Below are 19,013 nucleotides of genomic sequence, written 5' to 3'. Positions count from 1 at the left end.
AAGTGATTAAATGGGGATTTTATTCACTGAGGTAAAGATAAAAAGAAAAGTAGTACCTCGCCTATCAGTACAGTCTATCCTATTCTTGTGCTCTTGCAGTTACTCCACCTGAATTTTTCAGCACTGATTTGTTTGTATTGGAGAAAATTGGTGATTTATTGCCAGGCACCTTAAAAACATTTATTTAAGTATGGCTGGCATGCTGTCCTATTTTTTTTTAAAAATGTGATTATAAACTTTAGAATTTAGAAGACCTTTGTCTTTTTCTATCAAAGCATATATGATGAGAGTTTATGAAGCAATTGTCAAATTTGGAAAAAGACTGGATTTAACCCATCATTCAATTACAATCTAGCATTATTGCTGAAGTTGCTTCCATTGACATTTAAAGCGTTTGTAATATTTTCAAAAATTACCTGTGAATGTTTGAAGTAAAAACTCACTGTTGTCGATGCTTGGCCAACCTCCAGTAATTTGGAGCTGTTTAATTTTAAACATCAACTCTGTATTTGTGCTACAGAAATAGTATGGATAGATTTAATTTTGCTACTCCATTAAAAGTCAACCTCCAGTCATGTGTAATTTCTCCCTTACACCATCTCCCCAGAATTTAACAACCAGAAGATCACATATCAATTTGAACTTTTGTGTATGTATATTCACCTGGTCAATATGTCTTGTGTTGGAATCCAATAGAAAAGTCTATTTTATGTTGCAAATTATTCTAATCATGCCTTTTTTTCATATAGGTATGTTCAAAGTCTCTCGGATATTCTTGAGTTTTATAATCGGAACCCTGATGATCACAGTGTTTTATCAAGGTGGGTTTTTATTTAAATAATACTTTAAGTTGTGTTTATAGTCGTTGCTTATTGTTTTTCATCAAAATATTCAGCTATTCACCCTTTACTAGGTATGAGGTTTATTGGGGCTTTTTTTTTTAAAAGCTTTTGGATATGTGTGGACTTGGATTGTGAAATTAAAAGCTGTAATTTTTAATTTTGCTCTTTGGCTGGAGATAACATTCTTAAATATTGTATGTAAAAAAAAAATGTGAATAACAGGTTAAGTTTGTACTAATTTTATTGAATCGTATTGAAACATAATGTATCAAAATTCAAAATTCCCCAACATGGATGTGAGTTGTTAATTGTAGGAATCCAATTTTGACCATCTTCATTACTAGGATAATTTACTGCAGTATATTGCCACCTATTCATTCTTTCTGAATTTCAGCATCAAGTTACTGCAAATGTGATTCGGAAATAAAATACTGCCAAAATTTTGGGCAAGTATCTAGGTACATTATAGTAACTAAGGTGGCTTCCAAAGAATTCCTGCATATACTGTAATAACGTCTGATTTGATGTAAAAGAACAGTGTTTGAGGGTGTGGTTTTTACATTATATGTGTATTCTTAGTTTCACAGATACACTAATTACAATCAGGAATAGGCACAATGAAGTTGTTCCAACTATGGCCCAAGGTGTGATTGAATACAAAGAATCATTTTATGAAGACAGTGTCACCAGTCAGAATATACAGTACTTTCTAGATCGATTTTACATGAGCCGGATTTCTATTCGAATGCTCATCAATCAACATAGTAAGTGTTATCAATTTCAAGAGGCCCATGCTTTATAGAGCTACTTCATAGAACATTGATTTGTAGTAGTACTGAACAGTGAACTGTGTTGGACATGTAAATTTATCTTGTTTTGACATATTCATGTGTTTTAACTGAACCTATTTGTGTCAGATAAATATGTACTTCCTTTCCTTCAGCATTAATTTTTGGTGGCACAACAAATCCAGCACACCCAAAGCATATAGGCAGTATTGATCCTGACTGTGAAGTTGTTGCTGTTGTTAGAGGTAAGTGATTTTGTTTTTCCTTAATTAGGGAATTTCCTTTAACTTTTTTTAAAGAGTTATGGGGGTCCATGTTGAATGAAAGTCCACAGAAGGAATTCCTATTTTTCTGTATATTTAAATTTCTGTAGATTTCAATGGATTCTTTTATGTCCCTTTCATAATATTACTAAGCTCTTTGCAGGTAATGAAATCTTTTTTAGAGTGTAATATCGGAAATGTGGTAACTTGCTCACGTAAGCTTCCATGGACAGACAGTGACATTAACTTAGGGATTATCTCTCTTCAAAATGGCCAATGAAGAGAAACATGAAAAAAACATCAGTGATTATTTTCCTAGTCAACATCAAAATGGTTTCATATTATATGTTTTGATGATATCAACTAGTATCTTGATGACCAGACTTTGGTGTCAGGTTATGGCAGCTGATAAGAAAAAGTAAATGTAGGCCATGTACCTTTCAGTAGGTCAGTGGTTGCAATCCTTGATTATGTATCCTAGTTATTGATATTTGTGGCTGTGTTTGCATACTAGAGTTTGACTTGGGCTTCCATTGGTTAAAGGTGCTAACGCATTTACTATCTGGTTTGTATCTACTTCAAGGCTGACAGTATTATACAGAAGGTCTATCTAGCCCAGATACAGATTCTGTAGTATTGGTGATAAGATTGTTGCTGTGGTGCAACTTTCATTGCACCTCACTTTTAAAGAATATTTTTGTTGGAATCCCACCCTTGGTAATTTTCTTCCTTTCCAGTTGCGGTGGATCAGTTATGATAGTGATTAGTAATGTGGTCAATGAAGCCTTCTCTTACAATGACATGTAACTAAATTCATTATTTTAGAATCTGCAACTCAGCATTAGAATTTTAGATAATAGTACTTCTGTTAATATTTGTCCTTCAGCAAGCTAAATCTGTAGGCATTATAATTCAGAAAAATGAAAGATGATCTAATTGAAACAATTCTGAGGGACCTTGACAGACTAAGTGTGAAGGGGATGTTTGTAATCATGCAGAAGCTTGATCTTGTAGGCATAGCTTCAGAGTAAGAGGTTGTTTATTTAAGTTAAGGAGGAACTTCTCTCCATCTGTTACAAATCCTTGAATTCCTAGAGTCCATGAAGGGCTAGCTCATTGAGAATAGATCAACTTTGAGTCTGTGGGTAAGTTAGGAATTATGAGAAACAAGTAGGAAAGTGGACCTGAGGCGAAGATCAGATCTGCCATGATTCTGTGACTTGTTAAGCCACAGAACTTGCTCTTACAATTTTTATGTTCTTAGCATAAATTTGGCTGTCCATACTAAACTATCCTTTAAAATAAACAAAGTATGTTTGTAAATGTGCCAACATTCAAAATACAGTCATACTGTATTTGGTGTATAAACATGTTTTTTATGATAGATACATCACCATGTTATGTGTTTAGAGTACAAAACATATAATTTGTAAATAATTGTTACTGTCAAATAATAACTTAGTAATAATAATAACTTGGTTAACATTGAGTTAAATCTCCAATTTTCCCCAACTTGACTAACAGATATGATTTAATTAATCAGAAGTGTCTTTTTTTATTGTGCACTAAATTGGTCAGTACCTAAAATGGCAATCCTTCCAGTGGAAACTTTTTAAAAACAACTGGAGGGTTTCTTTGAGCTGATTCTCTGGACAATGTCAAAGGATTCTTCATCATTTTGGCCATCGGCAACCCTTCTCATAAACTGTGAAGAAACTTTGGCAATCAGCTATGCAACACGCACAAATGCTGGTGGAACGCAGCAGGCCAGGCAGCATCTGCAGGGAAAAATGCTGTCAACGTTTCGGGCCTAGACCCTTCGTCAGGACTAACTGAAAGGAAAGATAGTAATGGATCTCAAAGCTCTCCGCTTCTTTTTGGATTCCAGACCTAACCAATTCCCCTCTACCACCACTCTCCTCCGTCTAGCCGAATTAGTTCTTACTCTCAATAATTTCTCCTTTGGCTCCTCCCACTTCCTCGAAACCAAAGGTGTAGCCATGGGCACCCGCATGGGTCTCAGTTATGCCTGCCTTTTTGTTTATTTTTTCCCGTGAAGCTTTCATGCTTGGAACAGTCCATGTTCCAAGCCTACACGGGTATCCGTCCCCCTCTTTTCCTTCACTACGTCGACGCCTGCATTGGCGCTGCCTCCTGCACGCATGCTGAGCTTGTTGACTTCATTAACTTTGCCTCCAACTTTCACCCTGCCCTCAAATTTATCTGGTCTATTTCTGACACCTCCCTCCCCTTTCTTAATCTTTCTGTCTCCATCTCTGGAGACGGCCTATCTACTGATATCTACTATAAGCCTACAGACTCTCACAGCTACCTGGACTATTCCTCTTCCCACCCTGTCTCTTGCAAAAATGCTATCCCCTTCTCACAATTCCTCCGTCTCCGCCAAATCTGTTCTCATGATGAGGCTTTTCATTCCAGGACGAAGGAGATGTCTTCCTTTTTTAAACAAAGGGGCTTCCCTTCTTCCACCATCAACTCTGCTCTCAAACGCATCTCTCCCATTTCCCGCACATCTGCCCACCACCCCACTCGGGATAGGGTTCCCCTTGTCCTCACCTACCACCCCACCAGCCTCCGGATACAACGTATAATTCTCCGTAACTTCCGCCACCTCCAACGGGATCCGACTACCAAGCACATCTTTCCTTCCCCCCCCCCCCCCCCGCGTTCTGCTTTTCACAGGGATCGCTCCCTACGCGACTCCCTTGTCCAGTCACCCCCCCCCCCCCCCCCCAATCCCTTCCCACCAATCTTCCTCCTGGCACTTATCCTTGTAAGCGGAACAAGTGCTACACCTGCCCTTCCTCCCTCACCACCATTCAGGGCCCCAGACAGTCCTTCCAGGTGAGGCAACACTTCACCTGTGAGTCGGCTGGTGTGGTATACTGCTTCCGGTGCTCCCGGTGTGGCCTTTTATATATTGGCGAGACCCAACGCAGACTGGGAGACCGTTTCGCTGAACACTTATGCTCTGTCCGCTAGAGAAAGCAGTATCTCCCAGTGGCCACACATTTTAATTCCACATTCCCTTCCCATTCTGATACATCTATCCATGGCCTCCTCTACTGTCAAGATGAAGCCACACTCTGGTTGGAGGAACAACACCTTATATACTGGCTGGGTAGCCTCCAACCTGATGGCATGAACATTGACTTCTCTAACTTCAGTTAATGCCCTCCCCTTCTTACCCCATCCCTGATATATTTAGTTCTTTTTCTCTCTCTCTGCCCATCACTCTGCCTGTTCTCCTTCTCCCTCTGATGCTCCCTTCCCCCTTTCTTTCTGCCTAGCACTCCTGTCCCATGATCCTTTCCCTTCTCTAGCTTTGTATCCCTTTTGCCAATCACTTGTTTGGCTTTCAGCTTTACCCCACCCCCTCCGGTCTTCTATCATTTTGCATTTTCCCTTCCCCTTCCTACTCTCAAATATCTTACTATCTTTCAGTTAGTCCTGACGAAGGATCTCGGCCCGAAACGTCAATAGCACTTCTCCCTATAGATGCTGCCTGGCCTGCTGTGTTCCACCAGCATTTTGTGTGTGTTGCTTGAATTTCCAGCATCTGCAGATTTCCTCATGGTTGCCAATCAGCTAGGTTATGCTTCTGGACTTGGTGGTGGAAGTGTTTCATAGTATGAAGCCTTTTGGATGTTTCTGAGGTGTGGCTTCTTAAAAATTCAAAATGATTTAATAAACTTTAATGACATTTTAGGCTTTTCCTTATTTTTTCCCGTGAAGCTTTTGTAGATGTTCCTTTATATTTAAATCTAAAGGAGAATATCCTTTGTATTTCAAATCTGTCATGGTGTTTTTTACATCCTAGTAATTACCACAAGTTTCTAAATTTAAGCTAAACAATGGCAAGAGACTTTCATTGCACACAGCCTAGCAGCAAATCACTAACAACAGCTTTCAGATTTGTGTTTAAACACTGTGTGGATGTTGTTATCAAATAAATTAGGTATATAATAGCAACATCCAGATTTGGGCAAAAATAATTTTACAGTTACCATGCAAAATCCAGGCTAGTGTAATTAATATTTTTCAGAAATTTGTATTGCAGTTAGTACCAAGTCTTTCTAAAACAAATTCTTCATTTAGTATAACAAAAGTGATCACAGCAATGATTTAAATATTTAAAAATTATTTTCTTTCTGTTCCATTGTACATTTATTAATATCTGATCCTTCACCTGTGCTAATATTATCAGTCAGTAAAAGCCACATAGATATGGATTTTGTTGATTCAATCGGCGTGCTTTCAGCTAGTATGCATTTTTTCTTGATGCTGCTTGTTCTCTTGTCTCTAGGCATGGAGTCAAAAGAGCATTCTAATCTTATTAATCTGTGATGAAGTTCCATTTTGTGATTTGCCACCAAATATAATCCATGTCCATATAACTGAACTGTAGAAACTCTGCATCCAGTGAATGTTTGTGTAAAATAATTGTCATGACATTGAAGCTGGTTCATGTTGGCTTGTCTATTCATAGATGCCTATGAAACTGCCAAACTGCTTTGTGACCAATATTATATGGACTCCCCAACCCTGGAAGTGGACCAATACAATGGTAAGGCACCTTGAGTTATTTGACACCATTTATTGATGTTGTGGCATTTTTTTTTAACATAGCTGTTTAAAAGAAAATATTTGCTTAAAACTTTGAAATCTGATGCCATATCTCAACTTTGTATAGATACAGAGTTATCCAATTTATACTTAACCATTTTTTGTCATCCCTGTCTAGTTGATGCAAAGCAATTGTTTATGTTTGTGATGCATGATTAACTTTCTTAGAAAGAAAATTTATAAATGGTATGTATTATTCCAGCTGTGAGTAGTTCAGGACCAGTCCACATTGTTTATGTGCCATCACATCTCTACCACATGCTGTTTGAACTTTTCAAGGTAAGAAACAAGCTATTGCATGAATAATTGCAGTTGTTGTTATTATTACCAAGGTTTTATGTCTGATCATCTCTGTGTAGTTTTAGTTTTTTTGTAGGGGAAAAAAGCTGAGCTCTAAATTTCAGTGGAAGTAGTGAACAGATGGGGTGCACCTCAGAAGTCCAACTCCAGGCCTTCACTTGTGGCTTAGCTTCTAAGCCTGGCGGAACAGTTTCTACTGACAGGAGAAGGGGCAAAGGCGGGTGACTTAACCAGTCGCTTTGGGCCAGTGGAACTCGTCAGCCGTGGTTGGCAGCTCATCTAGGAAAAGGAAAACTTTCACCTCAAACCTCCGCTGCCTTGCCTCCCTCCAAACCTACTCATGGGGAAGGCTTTGGGAGTAAACCCCGAGGGGAAATCCGGAGTCAGTAAGGTAGTCCTACAATGAGTTCAATGCTGACTGGCAACTCCTGCAATGCTGCTGGTACCAAACTATTTGGTTTCTGCCATTCCTTTGGGTTCATCAGCTGTGTGTGGAGGGGGAGCTTGCTCTCCATATCATACTGCCCAGGCTTGTGTATCTAGACAGCTAGGATGCAATATCCATGGTCAATTCTGAATTTCGGAGGCCTCAGATAGTGAACATTATTCACTGAGTGCAAAATATATTTGTTTTCTTTATCAGGTATCTTAAGATTGCAACTTTGTTGCCAATTTCATCCAACTTGTCTCATCCACTCTGGTTCACTCATAAGGAACAATGATAATTTGACATTAAATAACTGTAACTTTCATTGCTGAAACTCTGTGATAACACATGGCACCTCGCAAAGTGGTTTGCTCTCCCTAGTCTTCATTCCTATTGCAAAATACTCCATTCTAGAGTATGCAAAGCAGTTTGTGGTTTAACAGCTTGGAAGCTTAGAAACTTAATTAAGTCCTTCAGTGAAATTTGAACAGCAGTAGGTAAGCAACAGCTCAGTAATGTGAAACTGACTAAGCAGCAGCAGAAGCCAAGTACTAGATTGCTAACAAACTTTCATTGATTTTGAATCAAATGATTAATAAGTGACAATTAAATACTGCACTGTATTATGATGCAACTTTCACTTGCAAGTCAACATAACTGGATTTGAGTTACAATTACATCGTTATTACTGCAGTGGAGTTGAATTGCTCATCAAATATTTTATGCTAATATTAATCCTTCATGTACAATAGTAAATAATCCATTAGTTCTCTTAAGAAACAATTTTCTACCTGTGCAATATTGTTAATATAAATTGTATTTTACAGTTAGTAAATTTATGAAATGGATTTTAAAAGTTATTCTTAGTTCACCTATGGTTCATCTTGTATTGGTCAATAGGTTTTTAATATTAATTGATTGGCATTGCCTTGGTGACTGCTACACCTATTTAGCAAATAAATTCAATAATGTTTTTGTTTCTATTCAAGAACGCCATGAGAGCTACTGTGGAAAATCATGAATCCAGTCCTCATCTTCCACCCATTAACGTAAGAATTGCATTGGGTGGAGAAGATGTTACAATTAAGGTGAAAGTATTTAGTGTTTTTTTTAAACTTGATTTGTTTTATGAGACAAAGTATTCAAATTTGTTATTTAACCTTCTACTTCTAAACCACATGGTACATGTTTCTTTAAAAAAAATCAAAGCTGCACTCTTCCACTTCTGAAACTTTATTGTTTTCATGGTTAAGGAATTTTGATCATATATTAGGGTTCTGCAGTATTAAACAGAATAATTAATGTTCTTTTAATCATTCTTTTTGTACATAGATGAGTGATAAAGGTGGAGGCGTCCCCTTAAGCAAGATAGACCGGTTGTTCAGTTACATGTATAGCACAGCTCCAAAACCACACTTGGGAAGTTCTGGAGGTGCACCACTGGTATGCATCTATTTATACATTGCCTTACTTAGATAAGGAGGTAAACTACTGTACATACAGAATTATTTCACCACTGACTGAATCCTCTCACTTAGAAGTATGGTCTCCTTAAGCAATTTTTTTTTTAATGTATTTAGGCTGGTTTTGGGTATGGGCTGCCTATTTCAAGACTTTATGCCAAGTACTTTCAAGGGGACCTTCAGCTCTGTTCAATGGAGGGTTTTGGGACAGATGCGGTCATTTACCTAAAGGTAAGCTTCTGCTTTTCACTGAGTAATTGAATAACATGTTAGCATTTCATCCACTACTCCTGAATGAAGCAGAGCAAGACATTGTAAAATTGGGGTTGACAGTCAATTATTATGGTTAAAACCAGATAGGGTCAGAAAAGACTTTGATTAATATAACATATTTGTAAGGCTCTGGGTTCTCCAAAGTAATTTATTAGATGTAGATCACATTATTCCACAAAAAGTAATAGAATGCTCAAATTATCTATTATCTATTTTCATAATGCTGGTAATTACTACCATTGATTACTGTCTAGCAGCTATCTTTTTTTCCTTTACATGTCGTTCTCTGGGATGTTTTGCATCTAGGTAAGAGAGTCCAGTAGTTCATAAATATTATACTGAGCTGTTAGGCTGGGTTATGTTTTTTGCCCCTCTAGAGTGGGGTTTCAAACTGCAGCCTCTGGCTTTTGATGCAAGTGCTATATCTAAATTAAAATGGGACTGACTTGAAAGATGTATAATAAACCGCAATGTATTAAGCATTCAAATACTTCATAGAAATACCATATAATTATATCTTAAATACGTAAAACTAAATTTTTTATCAATAGGGCTGTGATCATGATGATAAACCTGCAAAATGCTAATTTGTTAATTGCATATTTTTGACAAGAGGAAAAATGAGAAGTATTTTCAGGGGACATGGGTCACTTCCAGAACTGTAGTAACACCTTCTGTAGTGATGAAAGAACAAACGTTTTTTTTTGGGGGGGGAGCAAAACCAGCTTTTTGAAACTAAAAAGGATGGCAGAAATATAAAATCAGAAAAATGGAGAGCAACTATTTTAAAGTGTTGGAGAGAAGAGCAAGCCAAACAAGAAATTTCAGATGATAGACAACAGTTGCCATGCATTTAAAGAAGGTTAAGAAGGTGAAAGGAAGAAGCAATCATCAAATCAAGAGTGGGGGGGGGGGGTGGTCACATGCAAACTGGGACGTAATACTGATTCAAGTCAGAGATCAAATGAGCATCACCTAGAGAGCTGAACAGGAAAATAGTATGCAAAGATAGTCAAGTTAATTACAGAAATTGAGAAATCTTTGTGCAGTAGTTAAGGATGGTATTCAATTTAAGAATGTGCTGTGTTTGTGACTCTTCATAATGCTTTTGTGTTCAACATGCAGGCTATCCTATAGTTCTCTGGAAAATGAAAATGTCTCTTAACAGACATGATGTTTGTAAATGAGTCTTTCCCATTTGTTGCTGTCTGGATATTGACCAAGCGGAGATGGTGTTGCTCTCTGCAAGTTAATATGATTTAGATATGGACTACTGGAGTCCATGGAAATGTTAATATGCCCTTAGTCTGAGCAGTTCTATGGGATATGTTTCATTTGTAATTGACAACTTTCTGTACAGAGTTTAATTTTACTAAAGTAACTTGAACACCCATGAATCTTGCTTCTGTCTTTTACCCTATGTAGCATTCTTGAGGGTGCCCATCAAGAAAAAGTTTACTTAATTAGTTTTCATTACTAAACTCATTGTCTAGATCTCAACAGAGAGTTACCCAGTTTGGTTTTCATTAATTAATGATTATATATTTATAATTCTATGCAATTATTGCCTAGAAAGTAATTTGTGCACTTTCTTAATTTAATTAGAAGTTTGTATGAGAGTATTTCTTGGGGCAGATCTCATTCTGTTGTGTATGCCCTGGGCCCCGATTTTCTTCCATTGTTGTAGGGCCTTCAAGAAGGAGAGCTCTCATGATACTGGCAAGTATAAGATTCCTTCCGTCACAGTGGCTGGCTCAAAATGAAGAGCAGGAGTGAGGCCCCTGTGTAATAGCTGTGAACCTTTGCATTGAAAGTGAATGTTTATGAATATATCTGATAAACGTGTGACACGACAATATTAACATTTAAAAGTTAATAGAAACAGGTACACTTAAAATATAATTAAAATCAGATAGTTTTTTTTTAATGTATTTTCCTCCTCACAGTGAAGTCACTTGATAATGCCTGCATTTCCTTACCTGACTTTTATCAATGAAGGTTCATGCTGTCCTGTTGGACTTCATGATCCATCCCGTGGCAGTGAGGATATGCCACTGCTTCTGCTTGGGAATTTCCCTGTGATGGACATGAACAGATCTTCCAGCAGTTAAGGTGTGGGAAACATTTCTCCTAGGTACTTCAGTAGCATTTGTGACATCCCATAAGACGTTAGTTTGAAAATTTAAAAAATGACGTTGATGATGTGCCTGGAGTTACCTGTTAACATTTTAGAATTTTGGGGATGAAAAACTGATTTTGGGTTCTGTGCTGTTCATTTTGAACTACATTAACAATCTTTATACAAGACATTGAACAAACAGAACTTGCTAACAGAAAGAACATAACACACAGCAGAAATAGATCATTTGGCCCCTTTGGTCTGCTCTACTATTCAATAGGATCAGGGCTCACCTTTTCCTCAGCAGCACCGTCTACACTAAATCTAAATATTGTGAATATCTAAAAATCTGTCCCTCTCTGTCTTGAATATGCTCAGCAACTGAGCTTCCATGGACCTCTTTGATTGTGAATTCCAAAGATTTATAATCCTCTGGGTGAAGAAATTTCAATGTCTTGAATGTTTGACCAATTAACTAAAGACAATGATCCTTGATAGTATAGATCACAGTTAAGAAAAGCATGAACTGTGGATCAGAAATGCCCTGTAAGAATTTGTACTTTTTAATGAGATAATCTCTCATTCTTTTAAACTCAGAATATGAGCCCTACTTGGTCAGTCTCTCTCCATTCAAAAGACCTACATCCCATGAATCAATTAGGTGAACACTACCTGCACACTTTCAGGAAAACTCTTTGGTAGATGGGCTCCATAAGGGAATAATGCTGTATATGTTGTCTTAACAGGGTATGGTGAAAAATGTTTTAATTATTATAAAATTTATGTGTAATAAAGTCCAATTTTTGTCGAACCTGTATATTTAATTATTCTTGTCCAAGGACGTCCATGTCCCTCTGCACAGCAATGCCTTTCATTCCCATCACCATTTAATAATGCTCTGCTTTTCCATTTTCCCAGCAAAGTGGATGACGTATCTCTTCACATTTTATTCATTTGTGTGCCCTTACCCATTTACTTAATTGTCAGTATTCTTCAAAGCTCCTCTGCATCCTTTCTACAGACCAAGGGAATTGTATTGAATTCCTTGTGGTCCATTTGTTATACTTATAACAAAAGTATGGTCACCAAACTATGAAAAGTCTGCACTGATTACTGTATATCTGTGGCAGTTAGGCTGAGTACTGAATTGGCATGGTATTGTTTGAAGCATTTTGACTAATCTGTAGTACATTCTTGTTGCTTGCTGGGTCTTCTGTTTGAAATGATTAGCATTGTCTCCTTGCAGTCCAATAAACAAGATCCCAAATGTTATGGGGATTTGCTTTTGTAATGTTTTTTACTCTGGTATGTTCTCTATAAGGAGCTAATCTTGCCAGGTCAGATGATTCCAACTCATTCCCCAAGCAGACTAAAAAATGTTTCTTTTCCAATAATATGTTTTTGGTTGGATCATATTCAACCATAATAGAGAACTAATACTCTTTACAAAAACTCTAGCAATCTAGTGTAGTTAAGATACTGTATGTATTCTATGGAGGAAATTGTTTGTTATACATTGAGAACCCATTTCAGAAGAATATTGAAAATTTAAACCTTTCTGATTAAAACTGTATTATTTCTGTTAATTCTACTCGTACTATATATTGAAGGGAAGTAATTGTCATTCCAGTTAGTCTCATTAATGACATAACGGGGGGGCATATAATTTTCAGATTAATAGGTGGCCAACATCTGCACACTGATCTTTGAGCAATAAATTAAAAGACTAGTTTCATTTTAAAACAGCAGACTGGGTGCATCCTTGGAGAAAACAGATTTTCTGTATGGGTTTCATGGCCATTGAAATAAGATATTTTGTTCAAAGGTAATTGACCTGAACTGTTAATTCTCATTTCTCTCTATCGATGCTGCCTAACCTGATTGTTTTTAGCATTTTCTGCTCTTCAGTTCAGACCTCCTACTTCTGAGTATCATTCCTTTAGATTATTAATTAGAGTGATATTTAGCTTGGATATGTTGTAGCTGGTCAGTATTTGATAGAATTGACCAAAGTTTAACATGAGATTCTGTGGGCAATAAAGATGATTTGTTTAAACTAACTGGAAATAAGTATAAGAAAATGAGAAGAGCCCTGCACAGTCTGCTGATTTGCAGAAAGGTTGGCTGTTGACAGGAGGCCTAGGTTTAGAGAGGAGTTCTATCTCTAGTAAAAGGAGGAGCAAAGTCTTTTTTAAATAAAAATTGATTTGCCTATGAGTTGGTGACAGATCGTCTGTATGTTGCTGACACAGACTTGAAACTAGAACCACTTTACAGGTAGAAATTGAGTTATTGTCTATCATTAATTTCTTTGTCTTGCCCTTTGGAGGTGAAATTTAAACAGCATCTGTTCATGCTGTTGTACGAGAGGTCAGTGACCTCTTTACTCCACTCCATAAGTTACAGTATATTTGAGTTTTTCTCAAGTCAGAGTATCAAGGAAACTTGGAAGAATTGTAGACTTCCATTTGGTGCAGCACAATCTGCATTAACCTGAAGTTGCATCAGACATTCAACTCCTCTGCAATGATAAATTAATATTTTGTTGATAAATTTATTTGTGTGTCAGTCATGACTTTGCATCTTGAAGCAGTTGGTTGTGCCAGATGAACAATAGGTATTTTGGGTCATGGCCAGACTTATTTGTGGCTATTGTGTCCTTATGTTTTTGTTTTCCTTTACTGGTTCTGCAGAGTCAGTAAGGTCAGTTTTTATTGCCTTCATTAAATTGCCTTTGAACTGAGTGGCTTGTTATTTCAATTAATCGTCAGTTAAATTTATTCATGGCAATTTCGATCCCAGCAGGAGGTTACTGTAATAGGCTCTGTGGCAGATTGATGGTCTCAGGCCATGTTAGGCTGATGTTCCTGCTATGTTAAAAGAGGTTGTTAGTGGAAGCTTGTTTGGAGTGGCAGAAGGGATTGATAGAGGAAAGATGAAAGTTAAGGTCGCATTCTGTTAGATAAAGATTGTTAGTAATTTTGTGATAGTTTTGCATTGGCACATTTAAGGTCGGTAATTATTTGCAGAGAAGAGGAATGAAGATCCTTCACACACCTTATAGACTTTAAACTTCTGCACCAAATTTAGGTCCTTAGGGCTTCAATCTTAAGATTCATTTTCATGGAAACCTCCTTTTGTTCATTCTTGGCCTTGTGTCATGCCCTTTTTTGTGCCGGTTCCCATGGGGATTATAGTCCCTCGCGTGGAGTAGATTTTGCAACTTCTCTCACCTCCGTTCAGGACCCTAAACAGTCCTTCCAGGTGAGGCAACATTTCACCTGCAAACCTGTTGGGTTATCTATTGTATCTGGTGCTCCCGATGTGGCCTCCTACATTGGTGAGACCCATTGTAAATTGAGGGACCACTTGTCAAGCACCTCCACTCCACCTGCCAAAAATGGAACTTCCTGGAGGCCGAATAATTTACAGGCAGTCCCTGGGTTACGAACAAGTTCCGTTCCTGAGTCCGTCTTTAAGTCGGATTTGTACGTAAGTTGGAACAGGTACATCTGGTATTATTTAGCGTCAGTTAGTTAAACATCTTAGTATATAGTATATATTTTACCTTTCTATGCATATAAAACACTTAAAAAATGTAATAATTGTAGCTTTCATCGGGGCAAGGCCTTTCACATGCTCCATTATCTTTATCTTTATCCTTTACCTGTATCCTTTAAAGTTGTTCTGATCGTTGACCGACTGTAGCCTAAAGCATTTCCAATGACCGATGGCGTTTCACCTCTTTCCAATCGCTTTATTATTTCCATTTAATTTTCAATTGTGATCGCTTTCTGGCAATGGAACATAAAACTGCAGATTTTATCTTCTATCACTGAGCAGCAGTGAACCGTCTGACTGGCTTATCAGAGTTCTCTTCAGGAACTAGTTGATCAGCATTTCTGATCTGGCTGTTGTTCACGATTGCACTTAAAAAAAAATACAGCAGCAGCCGTGGGCGGTGGGTCGCTCCTGGTGCTAAAGTCCACCTGCACTGAGACAGGTTAAATGAGACAAGTGGGGGTGGTGCTGACTGGAAAAGGGGGAATCAGGGTGAATCTTGCTAAGAAATATTTAAGCCAAATACAAAGTTACATACTCAACACAGTTAACAGCAACGACTTAAAATGGCGGATGGCGTTGTGATCCAACTTTAAATGGTGGACAGCGTTCTCCTCCCTCCGTGCATAAGTACGAGTTGTCCGTAAGTCGGACGTTCATAACTGGGGGACTGCCTGTAATTCCAATTCTCACTCCCATTCCAAAATTGCGGATCATGGCCACAATAAGGCCACCACCAGGGTGGAGGAGAAACATTTTGTATTCTGTCTGGGTAACCTCCAACCTGATGGCATAAATATAGATTTCCCTTTACAGTTTAAAAAAAAATTCCTCCCTCTCCCCTTCTTGTATTCCCCACACTAGCTTCTTGCTTCTTCTCAGCTGCCTGTCTCCTCCCCCTTTCTCCTATGGTCAACTCTCCTTGCTTATCGTATTCTTTCCCCTTCAGCACTTTACCTTTCCCACCAGACTGACTTCACCTATCACCTTGCTAGCCTCCTTCCCCACCTTTTTGTTCTGGCATCTTCCCTTTCCTTTGTAGTCTTGAAGAAGGGTTCTTCGCCCAAAGCGTTTGACTGTTTGTTCATTTCCATGGATGCTGCCTGACCTGCTTTGGATTTCCAGCATCTGCAGAATTTCTTGTGTTTATGATTAATCGCTCCACAATGTCCATTTGTGCCTTCCATTCCTGGAATGGAATGAATGCATTCCATTCCTGATACTGATGAGGAAGAGACTTAACTCGTCGGTATCATCCAGCATTTACTACTTTAAAGCTCAAGAAAAATAGACAATGCTTATTAAAATCATGATTCTAACCAAAAGGAAATCACCAAGGTAAGACATTATGATTTCTGTTTTGTTATCAAAATAGGGGTTATTGGACATTTGTTAACCAGGAAAATGCTTAATTTCTTTTTTCATTTCAGACTTGTTATTAAAATGTTTATTTGCATGCTCACTCTCAGTATTTGTTTTTCAGGCTCTAACAAAAGATTCTGTAGAAAGGCTACCAGTTTATAACAAGTCTGCCTGGCGTCATTATCAACATAATCATGAGGCTGACGATTGGTGCATACCTAGTAGTGATCCAAAGAACTTGGCTGTACACAAGATCCACCACTGATGCACAAAGCCGCCACTTCAGTTATAGGGAAAATAATAAATGTAGCTCTATGACCATTTGAAATAACAGGCAGCCGCAGAATATGATTCTTAGATGCAGCATGGTTCTTTTAGTAGAATAGAGGGGATTATAGAAGTATGCTGTCTCCTAAGTGATCAACCTTGAGTTGATCCTGTACCTTTTTTGATAGAATATCACTATCCAGTGTTGAGACACATCACATATGTAAGAAGAAGGGAAAAAGATGGCATTATAAATATGAATGCATTCCAAGATTATCAAGCCCAATTGCAAGCACTTCGGGTGTCACTAAAAGTAGATTGGTAAATAAGGAATGTGGCCAGGTTAGCCAGATTACAGGAGACTAGACTTTTTTCCTACCTATAAACACCACAGATGAACTTCAGATTGTTTTCCTATGAAGAAAGATCGTATTTCACTTGTCATGTTTTATGTTACAAATTTTCTGTGTGCTATTAGTCTAAATGACATTTCACAATCCAGTAAAGATACATTAAAATATTGAGGTATGTATGATTGTATTATTAAAGTCAACATTTTTGTTAGATGTTTTGTGTTGTAGAGTTTGTTGAGTCTGAAGTCATATGATCTTCAAAGGCTCTTGGTTGACATTGGGATGAGTTAGAAATATATTTTGAAGTATAGGAACATGTATATAACATTCAGACCATCACACTATTGTTTCTGTTAACCATACTAATATATTCATTCTAATTTCTTTATTTCATGTTTTTTTACTCTGCATATACTCATTATGAAGCAATGGCACTTTGGCACATTATTTCCTGACTTCCAATTTCATTTGTGGGGGGGGGGGGACTGGATCAACTTTGCTTTACATTATATTATTACATTTACAATATTGTATTTCCATGCTGTGCATTCTCTAGCAAGAAAGAACCATCTTCCTTGTCAATTTCCTTTGTAATTTATAGTGACAGCAGCTGAATGGTCTCAGCTGCCTTTTCTGGAAGTACTACCCATATTTATTCTGCTTAAATTCTGCTCCCACTTCTCCCCATCAATATGCTAAATATAATGGTTTTTCTCAATATCTGTTAACCTTAACATGGGAAGGCCAAAAAGAACATTCAGAGCAATACTATATAATTAGTGACTGTCTGCTTTTATATTCTCAGTCTTTTTATGAAGAAGCTTCCTCTTCCCTACCTCACTGCTCCAATCACTCCCTATTTCCACCTGCTGGGCAGGGATTTATGATTAGGGTTATTCATCTGCTAGAAAGATCACTTAACACAACTGCATTAAACATGGCAATGTTATATTTGTCTATTACCTGCTGCCTGGAAATTGCTCTCTTTCTCAACATGGTATATGTTCCAAACTTCCCTATTCAATATTCAGATTTATTTTAATATATTAGTAAAATGTTCCATGTTTATTTTTATTTGTATATTAATTCTGAATGCAACTGTGCATGTGCTTTATATAGAATGTGCCAAAGATTGCATTGGTGTGAAAAGTAAAATTGGTTTTTCAAATTCTGAGGCATTTACTAATAGGGTTTTGTTAATCTATCTGTTAATTTGGTTTGCTTGTTTCTTTCTTCAATTTTGTAATACATGAACACTAATGTGTGATTAGTTTTGGTTCTGTATTCATAGTACTTTTGTATATCTGTGTACATCGACCATTGCATATAGACTTGAAAGTAGAAACATGTTCAACTTGACAAAAAAAGTGAAAAGAGCATTGTTTTAATTTCTGTTAAATCTTAAAAGTTGTTGAAATGTGGTTCAAAATGCACTATTAAAATCATTTTTAAATAAAATGGATAATTTTAATTGTATTTCATTTTGCATTTACCCTTTCATTCACTCTAGGTTGCATGCAGCAAAATTGTTTGTGAAGTTTGAATTTAGTTTGTATATGCCTTAGAATGATTATGATGGAAATAATTCAAATGTCAAATAACTCAAATTGGATTTTCACGTACCATCTGAATGGGACGGATGTTGAATATTCAGATGGAGTTCAATACAGACAAGTGTGAGGTGTTGCAGTTTGGAAGGAAAAACCAAGGTAGAACATAAAAGGTAAATGGTAGGGCACTGATGAGTACAGTAGAACAGAGAGATCTGGGAACACAGATACAAAATTCCCTAAAAGTAGCGTCACAAGTAGATAGGGTAGCAAAGAGAGCTTTTGGTACATTGGCCTTTATAAATCAAAGTATTGAGTATAAGAGTTGGAATGTTATGGTGAGGTTGTATAAGGCATTGGTGAGGTCGAATTTGGAGTATCGTGTGCAGTTTTGGTCACTGAATTACAGGAAAGATATTAATAAGGTTGAAAGAATGCAGAGAAGGTTTACAAGGATGTTGCCAGGACTTGAGAAATTGAGTTACAGAAAAAGGTTGACTAGGTTAGGACTTTATTCCCTGGAGCGTAGAAGAATGAGGGGAGATTTGATAGAGGTATATAAAATTATAATGGGTTTAGATAGAGTGAATGCAAGTAGGCTTTTTCCACTGAGGCTAGGGGAGAAAAAAACCAGAGGACATGGGTGAAGGGGGAAAAGTTTAAAGGGAACATTGGGGGGGGCTTCTTCACGCAGAGTGGTGGGAGTGTGGATGAGCTGCCAGATGAAGTGGTAAATGCGCTCTCACTTTTAACATTTAAGAAAAGCTTGAACAGGTACATGGATGAGAGGTGTATGGA

General features: G+C 37.4%; 1 protein-coding gene across 2 annotated transcripts in view; it reads left to right on the top strand.

The window, feature by feature from the left end:
• The window catches only part of LOC132384940 (pyruvate dehydrogenase (acetyl-transferring) kinase isozyme 2, mitochondrial-like), a 30,311-nt gene extending 12,170 nt beyond the window's left edge, over positions 1-18,141 (top strand). For both annotated transcript variants that reach the window (XM_059956597.1, XM_059956596.1), the window contains 9 exons: positions 750-821; positions 1,422-1,606; positions 1,786-1,875; positions 6,404-6,481; positions 6,743-6,819; positions 8,257-8,355; positions 8,600-8,710; positions 8,848-8,961; positions 16,167-18,141. In XM_059956597.1, coding sequence (XP_059812580.1) covers positions 750-821; positions 1,422-1,606; positions 1,786-1,875; positions 6,404-6,481; positions 6,743-6,819; positions 8,257-8,355; positions 8,600-8,710; positions 8,848-8,961; positions 16,167-16,310 — 970 coding nt within the window. In that variant the 3' untranslated portion in view covers positions 16,311-18,141. The remainder of the gene's footprint in view (positions 1-749; positions 822-1,421; positions 1,607-1,785; positions 1,876-6,403; positions 6,482-6,742; positions 6,820-8,256; positions 8,356-8,599; positions 8,711-8,847; positions 8,962-16,166) is intronic.
• The last annotated feature ends 872 nt before the right edge of the window (positions 18,142-19,013 follow it).

This window comes from Hypanus sabinus, chromosome X1 (genome assembly GCF_030144855.1).
Source record: "Hypanus sabinus isolate sHypSab1 chromosome X1, sHypSab1.hap1, whole genome shotgun sequence".
NCBI classification, from domain to species: domain Eukaryota; kingdom Metazoa; phylum Chordata; class Chondrichthyes; order Myliobatiformes; family Dasyatidae; genus Hypanus; species Hypanus sabinus.
Note: the sequence above shows the minus strand (reverse complement) of the source record. Positions and strands in the feature narration are given on the sequence as shown.